Below are 26,362 nucleotides of genomic sequence, written 5' to 3'. Positions count from 1 at the left end.
TGTGACCAGACACAGTGGAGCTGTGGGGACCCAGGGAAAACTAGCAGCTTCCATTAAGGACTAGCTTCCAGCCACTGGACTATGAGAACACTGACAACTGAATAGGAAATTGCAATGAAACCTTTATGGGAAATGCGTTTTTCACAATAAAGACTGAAATAATAACCAGCATAATGTTAAAATCATGTTATTCCTGCTGCACTTGAATCTCTCAAAGTCCTTAAGCATTTAAATGAAGCTATTTTACTTCAAAGCTTACAAAACTAGGCAATTATGCCTCCTATATACTGCAGGCTGGATTTACCACTGGTCTTTAACACTATGTTGCATTAATTAAGTTATAATAAAAATAGAGGCATACTGTGTTCAATATTCAAATCTTTTTCCAAAAGAAACAGAAGATTCTTTGTATTTTCATTAGAAAACAAGTCAATTCATAAATCAGTACATTCCCGAGCCCTTCTGTAAATAACTTTATTTTCTCTTTAAGTCACTGACACTTTTCCAACATTTTACACTCCCTCATGTGTGGTTTTTTTTTCCTTCTTTGTTGAGATTGAGTTTGCTACTCAAACATGTAGCACTAGGTGAGTTTGTCATCATCCAAAAAAGGTCAGTCACATGTATGGTCAGACAGGGCGTGTTTATCATGCACTGTATTTTGTTTTTATCTTGCTGTTTTTCAAGCAAACTGGATACAAATCTATTGTACAAATTCAATGTCTTACCACTGCGTTCATTACCTCAAAATGGAAGAGAAATGCTTGGAGAAACTGATTGAATAGAGTTTAATTTCATGGAAGATTCTGTAAATACCTCTTTGTCCCTTGCTGCAATTATATTTGGTACCTGCCAAGAGTAATACTCTTCACTGCTGCAAGCACAGAACTGGTATGATGAAACAGTGAAGAAACCTCCCTTATGGGGCTTGCTAAACCTGAGCAATCGTGCTGCTTTAAATTATGCAGTGTGGTAGTGTAAAGAGGCTTGAACACAGCAGATTACCCAGAGCTCAGATGCAGTGGGAGATTCCACTGATAGCTCCTACCAGGGAATGGGAAGAGAATGTGACCAGAGGGCTGTGCTCAGGCTCTGGTCTATAGGGAGCTGTAGGCAATTGCCATTAAGTTAAAAGAACTCCTAGGATTTCTCTAAGCAACGGCAGGTATAGCACCAACTGCTCAGCCAGCTATGGATTCACACTCCCAGATGCTCTATGTTTGTATCCGGTCCCAAGATTAACAGCCTGCCTTTCTGTAATAAATGACAGAATTCTGAACGCAGGAAAGCAAACCTAGCAGCCTGTCACCCAGAAATACAATGCTGATAGACAAAGATGGCACCTGTTTTCAGACATGGCTTTTCCTAGGTGAAGACCTGAGCACGCCTTTTGTTTTTCTATTATTTCCTGAAGGAATAATGACTTTAATTAAAACCTACCACATTCCCCCTGGCCTCGAGCATGTGCAGTCTCCAAGCCCTCGTTCGCATCTTTGCTTTCAGCAGCTCTCCTCGATGTTCGTGTCTTGGTTGGTAACTCTGGGGCCTGAAGGAAATTGCTCACTACACTCCTCATGCCCTTCTTTCCCAATTCCTTCTCCACCTCTGCAATGCACAGAAGAAAAAAAGATCACTGTAATACACAGAATATAAAAACCAGAGCGCTGCTCCGAGTTAATTGCACAAAAGAAATGAAACAGCACAAAGAGGGAGATCCTTAGGGCTGGTCAGCCATTTGGCTCTTTATAGTTAGACACGTGCCCCTGTGAGCTACGTGCACAGTCTGGGACACAAGTGTCCCTTGTCCCTGGAACTGCCAGCCCCAGAGGGACCCAGACCTACCATCTGATATGCTGGATTCCTGAAACATCGTTTCAAACGCCTGATGGATCTCAGCAAAGGAAGGCCTGTCGGAGGGGCTCCACTGCCAGCCTGCAAAAACACCAGCACTGAGAACTTCCTACCAGCACCACACACCCATTACGGCACACTAGGAGGTGCTAGCTATCACAGTTCCCTTTTTATAAAATGCCCGAGAGAGAACACCAACATGGAAACTTGGTGTGAATGGTGCTGGGCATGTGCAACCACCACTGAGCCAAAGTAAGGGCAGGTGTAGAGCACCTCAGGAAGAAAAAATACCACATTACAAGTCACATACCAAGAGGCCACAGCGGAAAAGCAACACCCGGTGCCTTAAGCCTACCAACCTCCTCTGTCACCCTCGCAGCACAAGTTTTTCTGTAAGCAGTCAGGGAAATGGAGGAAAAAAAACCTCTGAGCTGAACAGCAAATCTCTCCCCAAGGCCTGTGAGCCCCCAGCAGGGAGGAATGGCTGGCTTCACAGTGCTTCCATCCTCTGGGGAAAGCAGCTTTAACCAAGCACCTCCACACAGTACTGCATCTTCACCAGATCCAACAGAGAGTTTCTCATTCCTGGCTGGATGTGACCAGATCCAACCACGTTCGTTGCATTTCTGAAGAGCTACAAAGCAGCATTTGCATTTGCAAAGCTGAAGACTTACATGCTCTCATGAGCTCATACACTTTCTCAGGACAGCCTTCAGGGCGCTCCATGCGGTAGTCTTTCTCCAGCAGCTCATAGACTTGAGACAGGTCGATCCCAGGGTAAGGGGACATGCCATAGGTTGCAATTTCCCAAAGCAGAACACCAAAGGCTGCAGTGGGTAGAAAAGAAAAAAGAAAAATCAACAAACCCTGTTTTCCTCTTAAATTTGAGAAGATGTTTAGTGGGAGTAGTCACTAAACAGCGCAGCACACTTAAACCAGCTCTGAGTGGCTCAGGCTCCATGCTCAGCGTTAGCTTCAATGTTAAAGCAGTGGAACAAGCCTCTTCGTCAGCATAGACAAGTCTCCTGCGATATGACAGAATAGAATTAGACTAATTTTGAATGTATCAGTTGTCTCAAACCTGAACGCCTTGAGATCCTTCAAGTCCTATTAAAGGCACAATTAAGAGACTTCACAGTGGATTAGCTGAGACTGTTTCACTGCAGCACTGCAGTCTCTCTCTCAATTTGACAGCTCCTCTCATCTGCAGTCTCTCCCTAGAGGACCGGCACGTTTTAATAGCTCAGTGTTTTTTGGGGTGCCCTTGTTTAGCTGCAGACTGGAAGAAAGAGGGGGCCGGTGGTCAGAGCAGATTTTCAGCAGTTGCTACCAACGAGACCAAGTCTGCGTGAGACATTTTGGTCACAGGGAAAGCTGAGCAGAAAAAGAGAGAGTACAAAAAGGTTCTTTAAACAGGAGAGGCATTCAAGTCCCCAGACTCAGCGGGGATGCAGGTCAGCACCGGGGTCAGGCAGCTAACCCAGGAGTCAGCCATGCAGAATAGACTCAACACCAGTTCAACAACCTGCATGTAATTGGTTCAGTCACCCTATTCTGGTCTTAAACTGAAGAGAAAGCGATTACAATTCTGCATAAGTAAGGAAATCACATCACATTACATGGTAACACCACCAAGGGCAATTTACATTAGACATTTCTGTGCACAATTTTCTTTGATTTCTGTCTCGAGGCAGCGAGGTGAAAAGCATCTAAACCCTGGCATGGCCAGCAGCAGCCGTGACCTCTGGGGACAACCAGCTTGCTCTGATCAGATCCCCAAGTCCACCGCACTGACTGTCACTCTGCAAGGTCACACCAACCCTAATTAAAGATACCCAATATTCCTTTCAGATCTTTCCTCCCGGAGTACTCCACTACTGCAGTACAACAGGGCTCCCTGCAGCCACCCGGCGCGGCCAGCAGCGTCACACAGCAGCTCGGAGCAGAAGAAACGCTTAGCTCAGCTCCCTCATCTCTAAAACATTTTGTATCAGCCATGCCCTACGAGTTCCTTCAAAATAAAGCCTCTCTCTGCACCGTTTCTTCAAAACTCCAGAGAACTTCACTGCTGCTTCACTACTGTCTGATCTTTTAAAGACACAGCAGATGCTCGGGGTAACGTTTTCAAAGCACCCCTGGGACGAAGTCCCACCAACTTCTATCGTATGTCACTGGGCACTTCTGAGAATTTGACCAATGGCTATGGAAGAGATATAAAACCCAAAGAAAGGCTGATAAAAAAAGTAGAATGAGATTTTCTGCAGTCAGATTTCATAGAATTTAGCTCCATTTAGCTAAGCCTAGTCTTATCATCAGCACCTCAGGGCTCTTCAATAACCATTTGTCATCAAATTTTCTCTCTGTTTCTGCTCATCTCATTCCAAAGATTATTCTTTTAAAATGCAGAAAGACGAGCTCGGAGCTATCACCAGACAGACAGATATACACATAATTTTTTAACATAAAATGAAACAGATCCTCACTTTTCTCCTTGAAGTCGTTTGAAAGTTCCTGGCGATAAAGCAATATATTGCTTCACAGCTCTGTGCCAGAGCTCCATCAAGTCAGCAGCACGGGTGCCCTCCAGCCCCATTTCATACAATTCTATAAACACCACGGTGTCCTTTGTTTTCATACTTGTCAATGACTCAAACATGTGAAGCCAGGTCTGCACCCTCAGTTCTCCACTCCAAGACCGACTTGGCAGAGATTAATTCCTGCACTCTGATACAACAACACAGCTCAGAGAGGGGAGCGTGCTCTCTCCTGAAATGTTTTGCAGCGTCCTCATTTCGCAGCCCAAAACAGGAAAGGAAGGCTGTACAAGCCTATAACCTGAATTAATTTGTTCATGCAAATTCTTACCCCAGACATCAGATTTAATGGAGAACTTGTTGTAGGCCAGGCTCTCTGGTGCTGTCCACTTGATCGGGAATTTGGCCCCAGCGTGGGCAGTGTACGTGTCACCTGTCATCAGCCTGCTCAGGCCAAAGTCTGCCACCTTCACCAAGTGGTTCTCTCCTACAAGGCAATTTCTGGCAGCAAGGTCCCTAAAAACAAGAACAAAAACAAAACAGGCAATGAGAAGTCTATCCTGTCACTTGTAGCAAGAGTGAGGAAACAGCAAGAGGCTGTTCCCAAAAGAAGCCTGGGCCTGCATGTGATTATTTTGATCAGGGTATTACACAGAAATTATGCAGCTCTGCACACACATGTAAGAAGGAAAGTTATTTTCCATTCCGGCTTTGTAAGACTGTCAGCCCAACTTTTCTTTTTTTTTTTTTTTTTTAAATGCAAAATGAAAGTTCCAAGAACCCCCTCACTTTCAATAAAAGCTGCCACCCTCAGGATAAAAATAATGTAAAGAAATGTCAGTGCTCAAGTTATCAATAGCTGAGGATGAGCGCTGAATTAAAGACGTCGCAGTGCCTCCCCTTCTTGCCCACCTCTCCAACGCTTCCATCGACCCAAACACCACCACTCACCCTCCAGAACTCCTGTCCCAGTCCCTGCTCAGCACCAGGTTTAACTCCCTGCTAAGTACCACATACCTTACAGCACAATATTTTGTACCATACCCCCCAAAAAGCCGCGGGTGACCATAAGGACAACTCAGTGACAGCACCCACAAAAGCAGCAACCCCAGCTGCCTAGTGAGGAGGCAGAACAAAGCCTGTGCAGGACAGCAGTTTCTTCTTACTCTTTCAGCCCTAATCTTCAAACAAGAGTGGTTCTGCCCTTTTCAAGCTACCCTGGCCTCTGCTATCAGTACTTATGTTTTCAGAAGACTGGATAATAAGCAGATCGAGCCTTTCCTCCATGTTTTTTCACCTTGGCAGGTGAGAGATGCACACATTGCATTTGCCACCCCCCTGGCTCAAACATGCTGCCAGCATGCTCAGCAATGCATAGAAATGTAAAGCACAGAAATACATTTCTCCTAATACCAGGTTTCATTAAAAACACTTTTTCAGATTATGTTACATTGAACTAAAAATTGATTCTACCAGAAAAGGTGAGATGTTCTCTAGATACGAGGCAGACTCTGCTGTTTCTTTTGCTTATTCTGCTCAATGGGAATAAATTAGGGGGGAAAAAAAGTACATCTTACTAGATGCCCATTATATTTTCACAATGTTTTTGAATATATCTTCTTATCAATCCCGATTACTACAATGTATGTCTAAATAAAAGCTCCTCTTCATAATCAAATTCCTCCCCCCTTCCTGATTCATTAAATGAGGTCACAGCCCAGCATTTGAATCCACGGATGTGAATTGTGACAACACTCTTAAAATAATTGGGTAGGTGGATATGGGGGTGGCTGATAAGGAAAAACGCTACTATTTATTTTAGATAAATTGGGTCATCAGAAATAAGATGAATTGAAATGAATGGGAGAGCAGACAAATGGGACTCATACAAAGCAGATTTTAAAGCTCACTTCCTACAGGCTATAGGGATGGAATACTTTCAACAGAGCAATTCAAAGGGTGGCAATTTTAATTGCAGCATCACCGTTTGCTTCATTGACTGACAGAAGCATTTAAACAGCTCTTTCAGGCAGCAAAAGCAACGCATGTCTGAGGAACACCTAGAACTTTACACACGATCTTCATATTTGCCTCTATAAAAAACATGTGCTAATTCCATATTCTAACTAATTGGGCAGGAAAGGTCACACTGTGGCACAGAGAACATCTTGTATTGAACTCAGCAGCTCTCATCTCTCACACAGGATGTGTCATTATATTGCTAGGAGGTCGCTCCTACAGACAAAGAATGCAAAGCTCCAGCCATAATTGCAGCACACTTAAAGGTCAGAGTCTTTGGGACTTTAAGACTGCACAGACATTATTAAAGTCAAATAATTTGGACAATGGTGGACAATAATCTCCGCAGAGGAAAAAAGTGAAATAAACAAGCATGGACACAGGGTGAGATGGCACTAAGAGGCTGGCTTTGCTGTGAGCACCTGCACACACCCAGCAGTGTTACCTGTCTGCAGCAGCCTTTAATGGCTGTTGAAATCAACGAAGGCTCATGTGAGCTCCTAAGAGCCTGTTACTTGAGGAAGCATTTATATCTAAGGCATTTGTTCAAACTGTAAAAGCACTGATATGTCTTTAACCTACATCTGCTTCAAAAAAGAAAAAAAAATGTTAAAAAAAAATTAGAAGACCATCCTATAGACAGGTCAACATACTGCATCAGAATATAGCAGATAGGGTGTTAAATACAGGCCATGGGATGCAGCTGAAGGGAAGGCTGTGACAACCTTAAAATACATCAGGAGATGTAGATTCAGATTCAGATCAGATTCAGGAGCACTCAGTGCCATTCGTACCTGTGGATGAAGTTTTTCTTCTCCAGGTACTCCATGGCTGAAGAGATCTGGGTTGCCATGTACAGCAGCACCACTGCATTGACCTCCTGCCGGTTGCACTCACGCAGATAATCCAACAGATTCCCATAAGTCATGAACTCTGTGATGATGTAGAAAGGAGGTTCCCGTGTGCACACCCCTATGGACCAAGATAAAGTTCACTATGAATATCTGAGAGTATCAATGACCCTTCAAGTTCGTCAGCTCAGGCAACTATATGTCTAATGGCTACTAATAGGGGGATTGTACAGAGAATGAGTTTTGCTTGGAACTGGTTAATAGAGGATTTTAATTTCCTGCTTCAGGCTCTGGCAACTTAAAACGTTAGGGAGACGAGATCATTAAAAATCATGTATTACCGGTACAAATTGTGAATTTTGCCAGACAATAAGTGCCTGTATTTAAAGCCTTGGTATGGTAAGCAGCTTATCTGCTCCTTAACATCCATATCACTGCACAAGGGTTTAGTTCAAATCCCCCTGCTTGGTATTTATCACTTACCTAATAATTGCACCAAGTTCGGATGCTTGATCTCCTTCATTACTGCAGCTTCTTTCAAGAACTCTTCCACCTCCATGGTATCCTCCTGCAGAACAATAACAAAGCTTTGGCAAGGACAGCATGCACAGAGGAGGACACAAAAAGAACTGCAAAGTGACAGCATCAGCCACAGTTCTTTCAAGGTAGTTTTTCCCTGTAGCCACATCACAATGCCAGGGAGTGAGGAACATTTTTTTTTGTTGGGGCTTTTTTTGTAGGATTTTTAAAAATACATTTTTATCATTCTTATTGTAAGGGAGCTTTTTGGGCAAGAAAATCCATATCCCTTTTGTGAAGGGCCTCTCACAGGACCACTCAGGAGTTGAAAAGGAAAAAGCTCAGCGCGCTTGTTCCTAACAAGAAAAAAAAACCCACACAAAATCAACAGCACGGAAAGAAATGAAACGAGAACAAAATCAAAAGGAAGGCTACACCCAAGCTAAGGTCTGAGCAACTGCTGAGATGCAAGCCCCCAATTTCAGTGGGCCTGAGCAAGGAAACCACACTGCAGAGAGAAGCACGGCCAACGGTTGGGGAATTGAGAGCCCGAGGTTTCACAGATTTCATCCTTCATCCCTGGCATTTAGAGCCTGACCCATGACGTAATGGGTCCGGGCAGATGTGTCACTGCCTATTTGTTGAGCACCATAAAGTTGCTTGGCACAACAGAAAGCTGAGGAAGATACTATCTTGCTCAGAAGATACATATTCTGAAGCAAATATACCCCCACGGCCCGAAGGTCATTTCAAAGTGGTGCAAAAAATACAGATCCATTCCTAAAGCAATGTTTCTTTCTAAATCCATATTTTTTTTCATTGGTGGATTAATGTTGACAGCCTACATGGACGAAGTGTTTTAAGGAAGGATTGGAAAGGATTTACTGCTGCTGGTGAGAATGATAACAGTGGGCTGCTGCTGTAAGATCCAGCCAGCACTCTGCTCTGCAGTTAGTGATGAGAGCCTCTTTCAAACAGCTTCAATCCATCATTCACTATTCGTTGCCAATTAGCTTGATTGGCAGCTGTGTTTTTCTGAACACGCTCTGTCAAAACGAATCGCCCAAAGGTCCTGGGGAACAGAACTGTAAACCATTTTCTTTGGCAAAGGAAACAGGGTTAATAATCCAGGTTGCAAAACGACCCTAAACACGCACTTATGTATGCTATGCAGGCTGCACAAGGCTGTTCCTCTGCATTGCTGCTCCGTGGTTTTAAATCTATTGCCTCTCACTGACCAAATTAATAGGAAGGATGCATGCAGAGAATTACAGTAACAATGATTTCCCTGAAAATCTGATGGCAGAATTTTACCAGTTTCCATCTTCCGTTATACAAAACCACAGAATAAATAAAACAGTTCCAGCAACACCATATTTTCCCAGCAAAACAGGACAATGCCTCAACCTGAACTTGCACAAAGCTCACTAAGGGACAGCTCCATGCTGCCCCATCTGCTGGGGTAAAAAATAAACATTAAATAAAGCTGGGCAGCTCCCAACAGCTCATCCACTGAACAGCCCTCCCAGGGAACTGAGTTTGGGGCACAGGCACAGCAGGCTGCAGAACGAGCACAGGCACTGAGGCAGGGCACGATGCTCCAGCCCAGTCCCTGCAGCCCTCCTGCCTCTTTCCAACAGGATCAGGAGCAAAAAAGCAAACACAGAGCATGCCATGTCATGGCCACAGACCCTCTGAAATCCTGCTGTGTCCAGTGCAGCTCGCTGGGTTTCGAATGGAACATTCCAATGGGAACCATCTACATCCCAACATGTTGCCCAGCACTTGCCAGTTACACGAGGCTGAAAAAACAGCATGTGCTGCATTTGTCTTCTCGTGTGATCTCTGTGCTGGCTGTAACACAACAGAAAACTGAACAACAAATGGGTGCTGCTGAGCACTGCTCCACAACACGAACTGTGTGGATTTTCGGTGCCTTCAACCCTGCCTCTCCTCCATCCTTCTTCTGGAGTAGACAGGGAAGGAACAAGGAGAACCGTACGAAGCTGTGAAAAACATTCTCTGGCAGAAAATGAAGCGAGTCACTTGAAGCTGCTGAGGGCTTGTTTTCCCATGTAGAACTGGAATATAAATGCCATTTTTAAATATTTCCCAAAACTTTGAAGGGAGCTGTAACCCCACCTGTCAAGCACTAGACTGATGGATTTAAAGAAGGTGGAGTATAAATTTGCTTTTAAGGACGGTTTTAGTGTGCATAATTGCAGACTGAAGTGTTTCTTAACTCTCTTTTTGGTTCTTCCTGCATTCCCCAGTGGCACACACTGTTCCATATTACATTATGAACCACTTTCAGTCATGTTTCATTAAATATTTATTTGATGTATTCGAAACAGTCATGGTCTGTATTGAGGTTTCTCCAACGCACAAACAGAGATTCGATGGCACAAGGCGTCATTTGCCTTTCTTGATGGATTTTAGGGACATGGTACAAGAACGCAACAACGGTACTCTGGTACAGATGAGGGACAGGAGACATCAGGGATCCTCGTGTCACAGCCAGAAAGCAGAAAGAAGATGCTGCAGCAAACTGAACGTTTCGAGAAGCAATTTGTCTCTCTCATCTATGGTGTTGGACTCTTTGCTCGCAGCCCGGTCCCACTGCACGGTGCTCTGAGCAGCCCCGCAGTCCCCGTGCGGTGGCCCTAACACTAGGTGTCACCCGCTGCCTGTGTAAGCTGCTGCTTCTGCTCTTCTCCACTGGGGAGCCCGAACGGGAATCTCCACCACACACAAAAGGCCAAAATGGAAATACTTTCTGCGGCCGTAGCAACCCAGAAATACTGAGGTTGCTGCTGTTCAGACGGTAAGGAAGAAATATTTTTCCCAAATCCGGGCAGTTTTCTCCCCCTGACACTATACATCTATACAGCTCTCTCCACTTCAAAAGTTCCATTGCAAAAAAAAAAAAAAAAAAAAAAAAAAAAAACAAGAAGAAACAAACAAAAAGCCTCTTCTGTTTGTTTCTGCAAGACCAAACCACATCTCCATGCGAGAAGAGAAAACATGGTGTCAAGTTAGCTTAAATCTCCTATTAAGCAATCAAATGCAATGCGTGTGGATGGTGCCAGAAGATCTCAAGACACATTTATAAACATAAATGAATTAAGCAATGACCTTCTGAACTCAGAGCATTATTTGCATTTCAAGAGGCAAGGAGACCAAGACGCAGAAATAAGGGAGCAGAGCCAGAAGCAGAACTGATTATCCAGTCCCTCATTAAGCCCTCTTACGAATTTTAATATACTTTAGCTTGGATGCACTTTTTCCTCCTCTTGTATCTTCTGATAATAAACAGCTGTGAACAATTGCTTAAGACTACTGGGTACACAAGGAGCTCCTCTTTTGGGAAAGAAGCCACATGAGACAAACAATCAAAGCATTAAGAGTTTCCCTGAAATACAGGCTTTGAATTTTATGTTGGCTGAGTCACAGTCCACAACCTTCCTTAATACATCAGCTTGTGTTAGCATGTTCACCTATGACCAGCACACCTTTGCCACCTCCTGAATGCAAGGGATGCCACAGCAGTACTTACTTCTCTAAGATCTCACCTGTTCTAAAGCAAGAATTGCACTGTTAACATCCTCCTTTGCTTAGTTTACACTGAGAATCATAAACTCATGAAGTTATCTATTATTCTAGGCCAAAGTACAGAAAGGCACAGCCATCACCAACCCCAAATTGTCACATGGGGCTGGAGGAAGTCAGCCAGCTTGAACTCACTTCCTGCTGAAAAGGAGACAAACGAGACTGCTCAGAGATGCGGGTCCTACCTTTAGGGTCTTCACAGCCACTGTGAGGCTGTACTTCTTCCAGACTCCTTCATACACCTCTCCATACTGCCCGCCGCCCAGCTTGTGCTTCATAGTGATGTCAGTTCTCTCTATCTCCCACTTGTCATAGTTTGGAGACACCCCGTAAATAGTGGGCTTGTTGCGTTTGGGCGCCGGGTAGTGCAAAGTGGTGATGAGCCCATCTGCTACCGTTGAATGATGATGGACCAACTCTGCCAAGGTGTTGAAGCGGCTCTCTGAAGAGACGTACAGCTAAGGGAGCAAGGAGAATAGAAAGCTCAGTCACGTCACTCACACTGGAGCATTCACATGCAGAAACTACGTTGTGAAGTCACGACAGAGAAGCACCGTATCACTTCTACTTGAACTGCAACACCACGAGCTCTGCAGAAGCCCAGAGCTGAGAAAGGTGAACATTTGCATGGGAAATGCACAGATTCTGAAGAAAATACACACGCTTTGCTGAAATAGCATGGAAGGAATGACTGCAAATAGCACTACACTGGCATGCTGTTGCTTGAAATGGTTTTCTGGTCTGGTCAGTGAGGGTTGTGGAATGTTTCTGAACAGCAGGGATTTCCTACCTCTGCGTCTTGATCACATTCTTATTATTTCAATTGTGACATTTTACCTTCCTAACTTTATGAAGTTTCAATAACAAACTGGTAGCTTCCCTGCTATTGCCCTAAATAAGATAGCTGGCCTGCTGCATTCTTGTGATGGGCACAGATCAGTAACAGAAATAGAATTATTACTGAGTGGGAATCTGTCGAGACACATGGTAACCCATGTCTGTTACCTTTTAACATCCAAAAATAAGCTCCATTTTGAGCCTAAAAGCTTATGGAAGGCAATGGACAAGTGATTCCCTGCTACAATTTAGTACTTCCAATTTCACACTCAAGATCAATCTTCTGCTACAGAAGGTGACAAAAGCCACAAATACAGTAAGAACAAAGTGGTGCTGGTAGCACTTGATGGAGAGGGAGAAACCTTCTGACACACTGGATATGCACTCAACAGTTCAGTCTGTGCATGTGCAGCATCCATCTGTCTCATTTTGCAAAGCAGGGAAGCTGACAGGGATGCCAATCATTCCCAAATCCCAGACCTGCAGCCAAGCACTACTTCCTCCACCCAGACAGAATGCTTGGATGGAAAAAGAAAACACATCTGTGAAGTTCCAGCAATAAGTGAACATGTCTAACAGAAAATGGAGATGCATTTGCAGAGGGGAAAAAAACGTTTGCAGGGAAGGAAGAAAAAAGGTCAAACTTGAGGAGTCTTTGAACTGGAGACTGGCAGATTCTGTATAGATGCTCCTTTGCAAGCATCTATTTACTATAAAAATGAGAATAAGAGGCACTGGAGAAGAACAAATGTTCTGAAGGTTACATGAGCACTAGGAATAAATAAAGAAAATGAAAAGGTGAGTACAAATAGCAGCTGCATCACCTACAGCAGTGAGAGTGACAGAAGAGGCCTCTCAGCACCCTGCTTCCCCAGCTCCCTACTTCTGTTTCTGAAAATCAGGCAAAGGCTTAAGGATGGATGGTGACAGAATTGGCAGCAACTGCTAAGTTATACATGTCATGGACATTACAAAAAGAACTGCAAAAGGTAAAATGCTCAGCTCAGACACATGTAATCCCAAAAAGACAAAATACAGGAGAGTACAACCCACAGATTGGTTGGTGACTACTACAAGCTGTAGGGGCAACAGAGCAATGCCATCTATAAGTTTTCTGGAACATGAGCATTATCCAACACAGGCAGCTACACTGAGAAGCCAGCCTTTCTACTGCAGAGGAATCACAACCCCCATTATAATGGCAACAGCACCCAGGCTCCAGGGAGTGGGAGAAGATGCACAGTGGCCAACATTCCTGTAAATTACTTGAACAAAACAATTACCTGCTTGAACCTGAACAATTAACTACTCCAGTGATAACATATTTACTCTCCTTTTGCTACATTTGCTGATGGCAAAGCTCCTATGGAAGCTCTGGAAAACAGAGGCACTCTCCTGGGGAGCAAGAGCTCAGTTCCTAACCAAACTGAGTCAAATATTTTTTTGGTGAAGTAACTGGAACAAACCTCAACACCTGTCGTGGCCAGGGGTAAAATCACCTTAAAAACAGATGTTCTGAGAACAGAAGGGTGCCAACTTAAGAGAGACTCTTACAGCTGCATGGCAAGAAGCAAACAGTTCTTCAGACCACCGAGTGTTTGCCAGCACAACCAGAATGTAAATCAGTGTCAATTTGGGAAGCACTTGCAGGGTGAGCAGTAGTACGAGCTGTTCCTGTGTTACACCGAGGACTAAAATGTGTAAAATCTGTCCAAAAGTGAGGATAAATGTGTAAAATCGTGCTGAACACTTGGACCACCTGGAATTATTAGGGAACCACGGAGAAGGAAGCTGTCCTTGCTTTTATGATGCCTGCATCTCACAATCTCAAAATCTCACAGAAATGAGAAATATTTCTATTTTTGTGACAGATTATGTGATCCTATGAGAAGGAAGTTAAATTGATGGCCAAAGGTTTCACAGCAAACCTGTAACAGGTTGGGGAACAGAACTCAGGATCACCATGCCCAGGCCATGGGACAGCACTTCATGCCTTCACACACACAAATTTAAAAGAAAAAAAAAACACAAAATCAAACCACCCATCCACCACACATGCTCATTTTTGAAGGAATTTTTCTGCCCCCCTCTCAGTGACCAGCTCATAGCACTGACACCTGAAATCAGTTTATCCACAGCTTCTCCCATCAGACCTTGTTCCTTCTGACTGGAGGCAGGGATGCTGATCCATGTGAGCCACATCCTTAACCCGAAGGGATTCCCACCCTGCCATCAGCCAACAACCTACACAACAAAATTGATTGAGATTCATGGTAAAGGAGCTAACCTGCATCCAGTTAAGCCACTGGAAGCTCCGAGAGAAGCAAGACACATCCTGTGCCCCTAACACTGAGGACAGCAGGATTTCACAAACTGGCTGGGCAATGCTGTTTGCTCAGTTTGGTTACTCAATAGAAGGCTTTTACTACCAAGTCAGGAAAACCAAGGGCTCTGCTCCACGGAAGTGGTTTACCAAATGACTAGCTGCACCATGCCAGCCAAATCAAAAAGGTCACTTTGAGTGTCTCCTTTAGAAAAAAAAAAAGAAAAAAAAACATTAAGAGGTGGTCTGGAAGAATATGTCCCATTAAAATGGGAAATAAAAAAAAAAAAAAGTTCCCTGAGGAACTGATGCTGAATCTCAGTGTATTCAGCACTATCAATGCTAAAGCTAAGAAGTACACATCTCCCATCTTTCCCTGTTTCTTTTTCTTACAGCAGAAAGACAGACAGCACAGGGCTCTGCGATGCATGGCACACCATGCCAAGCAGCAGTTGTTCTGCACATTTCTGTAAAAGCTCTTTGCTCTCCCAGTTGCAGGACACAATCCACCAAAGCCATTCACCCTTCCTGCAGCACTTGCTGACACTAAACTCCTCAGACAGGCTGACTAACGATACAGCAGGCTGTGGCAGCCCCAGGTGCCCAGGGAGCTGGAGGTAGCAGCTTTCCTTCTGCAGAGCCACGCAGTGCTGCAACACGGGTAATGGAGCATGACAGCAGCAGCTCTGAGATCCAACAGCCTCCATTTCACAAGGGGAAAGCAGAGATATTGGCTGTCTGTATTCCTCACCCCTAAACTCTGGCAGGTGAAAGGAAATGCAAGGTGCTCCCAGCCCAGTGCAGGCTGGAGGTGGGCCACAGAGACAGCATGCTGCTGCCCAGTTTGTTAACACAAATGGAAACAAATGAGACTTAACATGCCAGGCTGCTAATTGCAGCATGGCACAACATAATTCCCTTCCCTCGGCACACGGCCACCTCCTCCCAAAGCCCAGCACTCACTCACTGCTGCTCCTCTATTTTGCATTTCCAACCACCACCGACTGCAGGTCTGTTTTAGTGCATTGTGCTGACCTGCACATTTTATCAAAAAAACAACAATTCAAGCAACTTTGTGGGAAATGAACAGTTGACCTGGCCAATACAGAGCTGAACAAATTATTGCTTTGGGGGGATAAAAACAGCTCTGCTGGGATGAAAGCCTTCATATGCCAAAACCTCCTGCAGTTAAAATGAAGAACGTGCTATGGCATGAGGGACACATGCTTATTTACACTGACTGAGGGAGGCCGGGGTTCAAAATGCTCACATGTGCACAGTGCTCATCTGCCAGCATCAGTGTGAGTCAGAGGGAAATCAACTACAGGGACAGGAGGAGGAAGGATACTGCAGGTCACCATGCACACCCCTGAGTGTGCAGCATGCCAGCAACTCACAGTGCTGATTTTGATCACAGAGTGTCTACAAAGGAGGAAAAAGGAAGAACCAAAGCACTGTAATTTGGATATATACCACTTCCAATAATTATCAACTACTAGATTCTGGCAAGAAGAGCCTCAGCAGCCATGCTGCAGATCCATGCTGCAACTTCTGCAGAGGATCTGAAGAGATACTGCTCACAATAGATTCATTAAAAACAAGAATTTCTGAAACCCAATGCCAGCCAAAATGTTTCCATGAAATTCCAACAAAATCTGTGGAAAACCTCATATTATGTTAACATTTCTCTGCAGCATCCACGAAACACAGCACTGCTGGGGCACATAAAGATAGAAAAGAAAGAAGATGACACTGGAAAAGGGTCCATACAAATTAGAAGGTGCCTATCCATTTTCAGTGGTCACATGGAAATACTGTGGAGAAATTAAAATAGTTTAAAATGAGGCTGAATAGTTCAAAAGGTATTCTGTTCCTAAACTTACAGGGCTATTAGCAACAGGCACAGACTTCTCTGATTTGGCACTCCTAGAGGTTCTTTTGAACATATGTAATGAAAATCCATTGCTAGATAACATCTTATTGATGATATCTACTGCATTCAGCTCTGATGTAGCTCTAGGATGGCGGTTTGCTACTGAGCTGTGCTATATCTCAGCAGCTGGCTAAAGGAATAAGCGTGTTTCATCACAGCCTGGTCAGAAGCTTACAGTTCATTATAACTACGGATGCTGAACACTATGATCAGGGCTCAGAATTGCACGTTTCAATTATCACTTCTTGACCTTGACCAGTCAGTGCACAAAGCACTCCAACAAGGTTTTCGTTGGCAGCACAGACAGCTTGCAGCCTACCTTCCCATCGGACGCAGTGTTTATTCTGTAGTGGTACACCCTTCCTTCGTAGCGCAGTGAAATTGATCTCTGTCCTGGACTGCTCTCACTCTCTCGCACAAGAAAGCTGCCATTGATGCCACTGCTCAGGAGGTACTCAGCAGCATTACGTGACACTGGTCCATGGTACCAGGAATGTTTCTCCAAACTATTCACTGGGGTGATGTAGTTGCTGGGTACCCAGCCTTGTCCATTCTTCGTTTGAGCCTCACACCATTCACCATTATGATTGTAGCCCAGGACACGAAGCTTTTCACCTAAGCACAACCAGAGAACATATTCAGACACAGCAAATCTAGGAGTAGAGTAAAAAGATGGATTATTTCTAGCTTACTGATTATTAGAATGGGTATCTGACTGAGCAGGGACCATGCGCATTTCTTTAACCTTAAGTGGACCACTGAAGCCAAATAAAATGACATGCATGCTCCAAGGGTCTGTGAAATTGTCATGCAGCTCTGATGCTGTATGAGCTTAAAAAAAGATTCCAACAAATTTTATTTGAGCTGAGTTGGCTTGATGGGGCTAGACCAGGAGTGGATAAATGGCAAAAAATCTATTCTGATTAGCAAGTAAGCAGACTTGAAGTGCACATAAGGAATGAAAGGATCAAGTAAGAAAACACTGTATCTGCACAGTCATTTTTCATAGGAGGACTGCATTCTGGAGAACAATAAGAATGACAAAGACCTGCATCTGAAGTCAGCCTAGTTCAATTTCTCAGCTAAAATTCTTGTTCTTAGTGGAGACCTTCTTCTGACACAGTCTTGTCCAACGCAAAAACCTCAAATAGTTTTAACCTTTTAAAAGGTTATGACTTCAAGAAATATTTGTATTTGTTTAAGAAGAATTCCCACAGTAAAAAAATTCCATAGTGTTTAGCGTATAACTCAGTTGTTCCACTGTGGCTTTTCTTTCTGTGCTTCTCACTGATTCCTGATACATCCTGCACATTTCTCTTACCTTTAGTTATGCTGAGAGTGTTGTCCCCACTCGCCACAAAATCATACAGTGCAACAAAGAGGTGGGGGTCATTTTCACTGGGACAGGACAGGAGGTTCTCCTTGGAGTTCCAGCGAGCGGCTTCACTCAGCCCCTGGGGCTCAAAATCTGACACGACTGGCCTCTGGAGGGCTTCTGCAGGAAGAAAGAGGAGAAAAGCAGGTTCATTTTTGCTGATAAAAGCCATCTGCTTAGCCCACGTGCTACAATTTTTCTAGTTTTCTCAACATCCGCGTTCCTCACGCATGGACCATTCCTGACAGCAGACCTCCTGCCACATGCACACAATGCTGTGGCTGCAGAGCCCCTTCACAACACACGAGCTGCCTGCCCTGGCCATGGAGCAGAAGAAAACCCTCTGCTTGCAGGCAGTGCTGCTCACGTCAGCTGCTGGCTCTCCGTAAATCCTTCAGTCTTGCCTAAGTGCTGCAATGGTTAGACTTGAAAGAAGCAAAGACCTCTAAAAGGTAAATCCCTTAACTACCCTATAAATGAAATCACCAGAACTTGAAGCACTGAAAGTCAGGCAGGATGAGATTTATAAGATGTGGTGTATACAGAGTTAGACATGTATTTTTGTAGCCTATACTATTTTTAATCATCTCTCCTCTTTTTTTGAGTAAAAGCTGGGCCATTTCTGTTACCTCTCTGCCACCTGCCGCTCTCAAAAGGAGTACACAGTGAGAGCTTATGCTGCACCATGCACTTTGTAGGAGTCCTAGAGGCTTTGAGAAAAAACAGATTCCCAAAAACTGAGCTTCAAATGTGCACAGTGAGGCACATCAGTCAATATTAGGTATATCCAAGTAGGCTGGAGAATTCAGTTCCACTGCTTCCTGCCAGTTCTTCCCTCCAAACCATGGGGAAGGCTGTTGGGATGTCACCAGGAGATTGGGGCTGCTGGGGGCAGTGCCTCTCGTGCCAATGCGTCAGCCCAGGAGTGACACAACAACGCACATCCATGCTTTGGGGATGGGGCTGTCAGGAGATCCCCTTTCAGAAAACGAAGCTATCAGCACTTTACTACACAAACGTAGCTGGCAGACGGCTGTGAGCAGCAGTGCTGCCCAGCACAGCACAGAGCCCTGCGCCTCGTGGGCTGGCCGTAACCTCGGCAAGGAAGGAAAACGCCTGCCCCACGGGGCCTGATTCAACAGGAAGGCCGGAAATCCAAGGCGGGCTCCCCTCCAGCCTCCAGCACAGCCAGGCCCATGCGCGGCCCGGAGCGGGATGAGGGGGGAAAAGCCTGATGGGCTGTGACAACACGTGCTGCTAATGGTCTGGGCTCCTAGAGGAGGCTATTAGCAGATTCAGGACACAAATCCAAGATGCAAAAGAACCAGAGAGGACGGGTCTGTCTGGGTTCCCTGTGCAGCCAGCTGTCGGCAGCATTCATCTCTCTTCGGTAAATCTGCCCAGACGTGATCATGTTTTGGAGCAGCAAACAGTGCAGCTCATTCACACTGCTGCTCAGAGAGCTGGTGGTGCCCCAGCCATGCAGACACCCGAGGTCAGGGGATGGCTCCGAGCACCTATGGAGCTGTGCTGTCCCCATCCGTTGCAGGGAGTGGGACATGGTGGCCTTTAAGGGTCTCTTCTGACTCAAACAGTTCTGTGATTCTATGACGAGAGTCTTTTCCAACACACCATAGCTCCTCCACCTCTTACACTGGTCTTATCTACAGCTTCACAGCACCACTGAGCCCCTCGATAGGCCAGATGCCTCTGGATGAGTCAGCCCAGCTGCTGTGCCACAGGACAGTGTCCTCACTGGGTGATGGGGCAGGAGGCGAGTCCAGCTCCATTGGTGAGCTCCACTGGTTATCACCAAGCTGAGATTCCTCCAGGCAGCCACAAAGCTTGCTGCTGCATCTCTGCAAAACCACAGCTTCTTGATTCCATTGCACCGTGCTCAGGTGGCACCTGGATGCCTGGGAGGAGTCCCAGGGCAGCAGTGTAATTCAGCTCTGCACTCGCAACAGCTAAACACAGCTCTCCAACAGTAGACTAGGAAATGAGAGAGCTTTTATTTTGAGGCATCAGCCATATGGATGTCTTTTTTTTCCCCCCAAATTAAGTTTGTACCAGGAGATATTTATGTTTGTACACCAAAAGATTTCATAAGCATAGCTATCCCCTGCTAATTACTGTTTATGTGAAGCCATGAATCACTGCTAGGGACTGTGTAAAGAAGTTCTCTGATGTGAACAGTGCTGGTCCAGACCAACACAAGCAAATTCCCTTAAAAATGTAAGTGAAGGGTTGGAAAAGAGGCAGAAGCACAGCATGACAAACAGCTCCTCCACAGCCGTTGCAGGGCAGTCCTGGGGGGAAGGAGGAGACCTCCAGTCTCCCTGCAAAACAAACATCCTGTGCTCTTACAAACTGTGCTGGCATTTTTTCCACAAGGTTTCCAAAGCAAGGGACAACAGAATACACTCAGTAATCTCTTTGGAGTCGAAGCACATGCTGTCTAAAGCTTTTCCTCTCCTTACCTTCCTCCTTCCTTCCTTTTCCCCTAAAAGAAATTAGGATAAGGGGCAGAATCACTGCAGATTTAATGCACTCCCAAAGCTCCCAACCCTGTGCCTCTCTGTCCCACTGATTTCCTTACTGGTCACTGACAGATTCCCTATCCCTGATGGAACAATATTATCTTCAAGGAGAAAGGCCCAGCATCCACAGACAGCATCTGGTTCCTGCTTCACTGCCCATGCACAAAGAGGGCCCACAGTCAAACGCTTTGCCTTATCAAATGCTAAGTACCCTCAATGGCACGGCTTCTCCCACTCCCACTGAGAGATCATTCCATTATCTTCCATCCTTTTTTAATTTCTTTTTGGAGAGTTCGCTCTTCTGTGAGCCTGCAGGTTCCACTACAGCTCATTCATTGGGTATTTTCCATTTGTAATCCTTTAACAACACAGTAAATACCATCTTCCACCAGAGAGATGTGGATGTACAGAGAGGCATAGTGGATGTAGCAGAAATTCAGATTTTATTTCTAAGTCTGCTACTAAACTGCTGCCTAATCTTAGATTAAAATATCTGAGAGAAGGGGAAAGAGTAGCTAGATCCAACTGAATTATAAATGACACCTCCGTATTTCTGAAAACTTCAGAAGTGAAGCTTTTGGTTTGGTTTCTTTACAGAGCAGAAGTGTGAGGTTTGCCCATTTCAGAGCCCTGGGGAGGGACAGCACTGAACAAGAACCACAGAGGTTTGCAGCTGTAGTGCCCCATTTTCTTTAGCAGCTCGGGACTGAGAAAGGAAGATGAACATGGATCTGTGATGATCAGTTTTAGGTCTGAAGACAGCTCTAGTTGTATGAAATGATAATACTTTTCTCACCACAATCCATGGGAAACGGTAACGAGCATCATCAGCCAGTTTTTTTTAATAAGGATGGGACAGGCAAGAATCACTGCAGCAAGCACACAACTAGCAAGCCACTACAGAGCCAGAACACTTATTTAAAAGCAAAAACTCTACTGAGAGATGGCAGATGTGAGGCCAAGAGGTGAGGAGCAGAAAACAAAAGGAGGACACAAACAGAAGGCTCTTCCCTGGGAGGCCATGGCTGTGGGCTTCTCCTCCCCGAGCTCCTCTGCTCTGACTGTAACTGAAGAAACAAAAAAGATATATGGGCAATCTGACAACATGGCAGAAAATGCTTCAGTTTGAAAACAAAGGGCTTGAGTAGTGCCTCTACACCAGTTTTCAGCTTCAGAGGGGATGCTGACAGGTTTTAAACAAGGTTTCTGCTTTTCAGTGGTAGAGCAAGCCCAAAAAGGCAGCGAGACTATTTCAGCCCCTATTTGGGACATGGACACGTTCTGCTTTCCAGATCAGATTGGCAGCAGTACTTGCTGTGCCTCGTCCCTTCTACTCTTTACCCTTTCTTGGTGTGAAGTGAGGGTGGAATTATTCAGTTTGGCACAGGCAAAAAGGAGGAAGCAGATGACAGAAGTTCAGATATCTCACATTTAAAAATAATATTTACTAGGGGGAATAAAACTGAGAGCAAAAAATGGCCATCTTAAAACACGAGCGTGGAAGCTCAGTAATCACACAACCGGTTAAAACATATTTTTGATCACGTTAAAACAATCTTCAAGCTCTCAGTTCAGCCAAATGCTAACACACAGCATGCAGGGCGGTCTGCCCACACCCTGCCATGGCACACAGAGACACTGAGGCTGGGAAAGCCCTATTACAACCCCAGCCCAACCCACCATGCCCACTGACACATCCCTCAGTGCCACATCCCCATGGGTCTGACACACCTCCAGGGACAGTGACCCCACGGGCAGCTGTGCCAGGCCTAGCACCGAATTATTCCTCCTGACACAGCAGCGAGGGGATGACACAAAGCATCCTCCTTCCTGCAGGTTAATAGAGAGCATAAAGTTCTGAGAACCACCACAGAAAGAAACGTTTCGGATTGCTTGGCCAACACACAGGTTGGTGCACCTACACACTGAGACTGGAGCAACCTCACGGTGTTGTGAGCCTCTTCTGCAGACCCCAATCTCAAAACAACGCCCTCGAGAAGTTCATTTAATAATTCTACAAGCTTGATTTTCTGAGCCCCGTGCTAGCCATCACACACTGTCACGTTGCTTTTTTATGAAGCATAAAAAACAAAAGAAGAGACTGAATTAGGTAACATTCCATCTATCCTCCTGGCTGCAACCAGTTTGCCATATAACCAATGGTCCATTCAACCTCTAAGCAGCTCTCTCTGCAATTTCCTATTCTACTAAAGCAACTCAGCTTTCCTCTCATGCCTACAGCAGCTTCCCACACAACAAAGACAAGAGCAGAGTTAAACCCTCCAGTGATATCACCATAATCTCCATAATCCTTCCAGAAGCTCCAGTGAGACAGGCAGGGAACAGCCTGGCCATGTCACACAGCTCCCAAGGATGCGTCTGGTGGCCTCAGCACAAGCCTATCTGCTCCTGAGGATCTGCCAGATTGCCCTGCAAGCGTTAGTGTGTTTCCACCCAAATGAGCCCCACCTGTAGGAACCTGTTATCTGAAGCATATTGCAGGCAGATGGCTTTCACTTGTGCCCTCACACTGGGCAATGGCACAAGCTCCTACTGCTCTTCTACTCAGCCCTCTCAGCAAGGCTCTCAACCTCACCACAACCTGAATACAATAGCTGTGTGGGGCCCCTTCAGCTGTAGAAAGGAATAACAGAAAGCACTCCTTTGTTTTCCCTTCACCTCTTGCTTTGCTTTCCAAGAAGTCCACCATCAGAGCATCGCAGTGGGTCCTGCTCTATCTGTGCCCTAACAGCTGTCACAGCAGCAGGGAAATTGCATTAAGATCTCAGTTGTGGAGCTTTAACACCCGTGGGTGCTGCCTGCAGTTCTGCCCCACGCTGAGCTGAGAGAAGAGGCCGAGCTGCTTTGACAGAAGTGTGTTTTAAAGTTCTTCCAGTGCTCATTTCCCATCCCTAAATAAAAAATATATACACAGCCATGGTCTCAGAGAAGCTGAAGGTGAAAATACCACAGTATTTACTGTGCCTGATCGTGTTGTTAACTCGATACTGCCTACACGGAGCAACCAAACTGCGTTCTAATCCTATTATGCAACTGCATTGCAAAGTGGGGAGGGGGAGTGGCTGTAGCACATACAAAAGAGAAACGTTGGACAAACAGCCTGGGTAACACCCCATCATATCAGCTCCAGCCCTGAGCCCAGGGGACACCAGGACCAGCACCACAGCACCAAAGTGCCACAAACAGAGGTTTGGTGCACCTAAAAGCTCACTGAACCATTTGGAAAGATCAACGCTGTTCACAAATCCGCCCATCACTATGTTTGTGAAACTTTTCAAAAGGATTGTAAAAGATAAGAGAACCGACCAAAAAAAGCCCCTTGACAACCAAAAGTTATTCAGAGCCACTGCACGCATCCCACGGGCACAGCCTCCTGCTACGAGATGCCTTCGGCTCGGTCTGCCGTGAGCAGCCATTTGTAGTTTTTGAGATTCCTGAACTATGAATTTGAGGAACATTTCTCCGCTGAATATTCGAGAGTTGAGCAAGAGCCGCCGGCGATAGGCTGCGCGCGGTCAGGTGGCTGCATTTCTTCCCTCTGATTTGATGAGTTAGCAAAGTACTCCTGGCACGCAGCTTATTTTTACCAAAGTTCCATCCAGCGACACAAAAGAAGCCGAGGAATGCATGGGCCCAACACAGCACAGCGGGCTGTGGCCTCCTGAGGCCCGGCCAAAGCCCTGGCAGTGCACGGAGCAAGGCCACGGCGGAGGGGACGCAGCTCCGGGGTCGTGCTGTGCCCAATGGGACCAGGCTGGGCTCCCCTGCACATCGCCTCCACCCCAGGCACCCAGCTCCAGCCCAACCCGAGTGTTAATTCATGTTTCAATTCCTATAGTCACAGGGGTGACTCAAATTCACTTTTTCAAAGCAATCACCCAAGTAAATTCAGCTGTATGGCCGCCTGGCAAATGCCAGCAGAGAGGGACAGCCAAAATGAACCAAGAGACCGCGAGTAATGCACATGGAAAGTACTTTGCTGTATTCGGCAAGTTGATTTTCATCTAGATTCTCCTCCTTAGCCCACAGTAACTTTATTCCTTTCACTCCCAAAGGAAGGGAGATCCTTCTCCGGGCACAACCAAAGCCCAGGCCCATGGAGACGGCTTTGTTTGTTGGATCGGCCATGGGATCACTTGACATTTCACAACCATAAATGGTAGAGCCAGGCTCCCTTTGTATGCTGCGCTTAATGAAAATCACCTGGTCCCGAAGTCATGCACACACAACCCCGCGGCTCCTGGGATGGCAGTGGGCTCCCAGCTCCCCAAAAAGCCTCCCTGTATCCCTAGAAAGTGTCCCTGTGCCCCCCGAAGGGCTTCCCCACATCCCCAAAAGGGCCTCCCCACGTCCCCAAAGGGGCCTCCCATCCCGCTCACCTTCCAAGTAGCAGCTGGAGGAAGAAGAGAGCCCCTTCTTCGACTTGCAGCCCACCAATTTCAAGCAAATCTCCAACATTTTCATTTGTTAGAGTTTGGCCTCAGCTGTACGGTCTCCTTTCTTCCTTTCAGCTCCTCTCGCTCAAAGTTACCCGGTAGAAATGCTCCCCGCACTACTTAAAAGGGCAAACCCGAGAGGCGCAGAGCCCACGGGGCCCGGCTGCGCCCCGGCCCGGACAGGACTGCAGCCATCCCCCTGCAGCAGGAGGGCACAGCGCTGGGTGCTGAGTGCTGCCAACAAAGGGCCCCCTTCAGCCTCCGCGCCTCAGCTCCGCGCCGGCCTCCTGACGGCAGGCAGCAAGCTACGCCCTCGCTCCTTAACCCTGCTGCTGCCGGCTGGGGAGGCACGCACGTTCAGCATCTGGATGTTCCGTATCGGCATGTATTCCACGTAGGTAGCTGTTGATAAAGGAGACTGGAGTGGTTGTGCATACAGCTGTGGGGTTTTTTTGTTGCTGTAAGATGCCCGTTCACTTCCCAAAGCTTGTGCTGCTCAGAGCACGAGGTGCCCCCGGAGCAGAAAGGCCAAGAAGGCCCACGCGAGGTTACTGGCTGCCTCCTGCTCTTCTGCCTTCCAGCACCTGAGGACCCTGCCATTGAGATAGCCAACTTCCATCACTCCGCAGATGACACTGATTCAGTCTTCTGATCCACGGGGCATATGCTTGGCAAACAGCTTAGAAAGAAGTGGTCAGTCCTCAGCCCATGCGGAACTGCAGTAACAGCATTTGCTTAAATAACAATAGCCACACCACTTCTAGCAGAGAAGTATTTATGGAAAGGCCAGCACGGTGTTTGAAGTGCTTTCCTCCTTCTTCTCAAAGATAACATGGACATTCCCATCTGACAAAGCAGGGAAGAGAGAATCTCAGCTTCCTGGAATTCACACAACCATGGGAAGAGTCACGGTGCAGCTGGTGCTCCACCTGGCTGCATGTACACTGGGGACCATGATGCCGTCCCCAGGCCTTCTCTTCCTCTCTCCACTTCTAGAGGAGGGTTTCCATCCCATGAAAGCAAAAGAGGCTCACAGGAAACTGACGACCCCCCCATTTGCTCCCTGCCCACACAGCTTCAGAAGGCACTGAGACAAAAAGCCAGTGCAGAACTGGGAGAAATAAAAGAGGAGCTAAAAGCTGAGTTGGCCATCCTGTGCTGAGGCCCATGTCATGCTCAGGGAACCAGGGTGAAGCCACATTTGAAGAGCAGACCCGGTATCATGCACGCAATGTCTGCGTGTGACGAGCATCCTCCTCCTGCCTCCAGTTCAGCCGCAGCTGTAGGAGCGTGGAATTCCCATAAAATTCCCCTGGAAGTATACAGAGGCAGCAGCGCCCAGCCAACACAATTAGGATTCATACATCAGCGCCGGCAGGATGAAGGCGGATCACTCTCCTGGTGAACTCCTGGGGTTGGTATTCCAGAAGAAGAATGCCTCGTTTCAAATTAAATTAACCCACTTGCAAAAGAACCTCGCTATTGGAGCAACGTTTCCACTCAGAGAGCTGAGC

The 26,362-nt window shown here is 46.1% G+C and overlaps 1 protein-coding gene across 3 annotated transcripts in view; it reads right to left on the bottom strand.

Moving 5' to 3' along the window:
* Positions 1–26,362, bottom strand: part of ABL1 (ABL proto-oncogene 1, non-receptor tyrosine kinase) — a 65,874-nt gene that overhangs the window by 4,788 nt on the left and 34,724 nt on the right. For 2 of the 3 annotated variants that reach the window (XM_031601729.2, XM_031601730.2), the window contains 9 exons: positions 17,798–17,971; positions 16,796–17,091; positions 11,569–11,841; positions 7,739–7,823; positions 7,199–7,376; positions 4,717–4,901; positions 2,526–2,678; positions 1,843–1,932; positions 1,441–1,605 (listed from right to left, as the gene is read on the bottom strand). In XM_031601729.2, coding sequence (XP_031457589.1) covers positions 1,441–1,605; positions 1,843–1,932; positions 2,526–2,678; positions 4,717–4,901; positions 7,199–7,376; positions 7,739–7,823; positions 11,569–11,841; positions 16,796–17,091; positions 17,798–17,971 — 1,599 coding nt within the window. Of the gene's footprint in view, positions 1–1,440; positions 1,606–1,842; positions 1,933–2,525; positions 2,679–4,716; positions 4,902–7,198; positions 7,377–7,738; positions 7,824–11,568; positions 11,842–16,795; positions 17,092–17,797; positions 17,972–24,791; positions 25,577–26,362 lie in introns of those variants that run through there. The other variant, XM_031601731.2, reaches the window with a different exon arrangement.

Source organism: Phasianus colchicus, chromosome 19 (assembly GCF_987193195.1).
Source record: "Phasianus colchicus chromosome 19, bPhaCol1.hap1.1, whole genome shotgun sequence".
In the NCBI taxonomy this organism is placed as follows: domain Eukaryota; kingdom Metazoa; phylum Chordata; class Aves; order Galliformes; family Phasianidae; genus Phasianus; species Phasianus colchicus.
The sequence above is the reverse complement of the archived record's forward strand: the minus strand, read 5'-3'. Positions and strand labels throughout refer to the sequence as shown.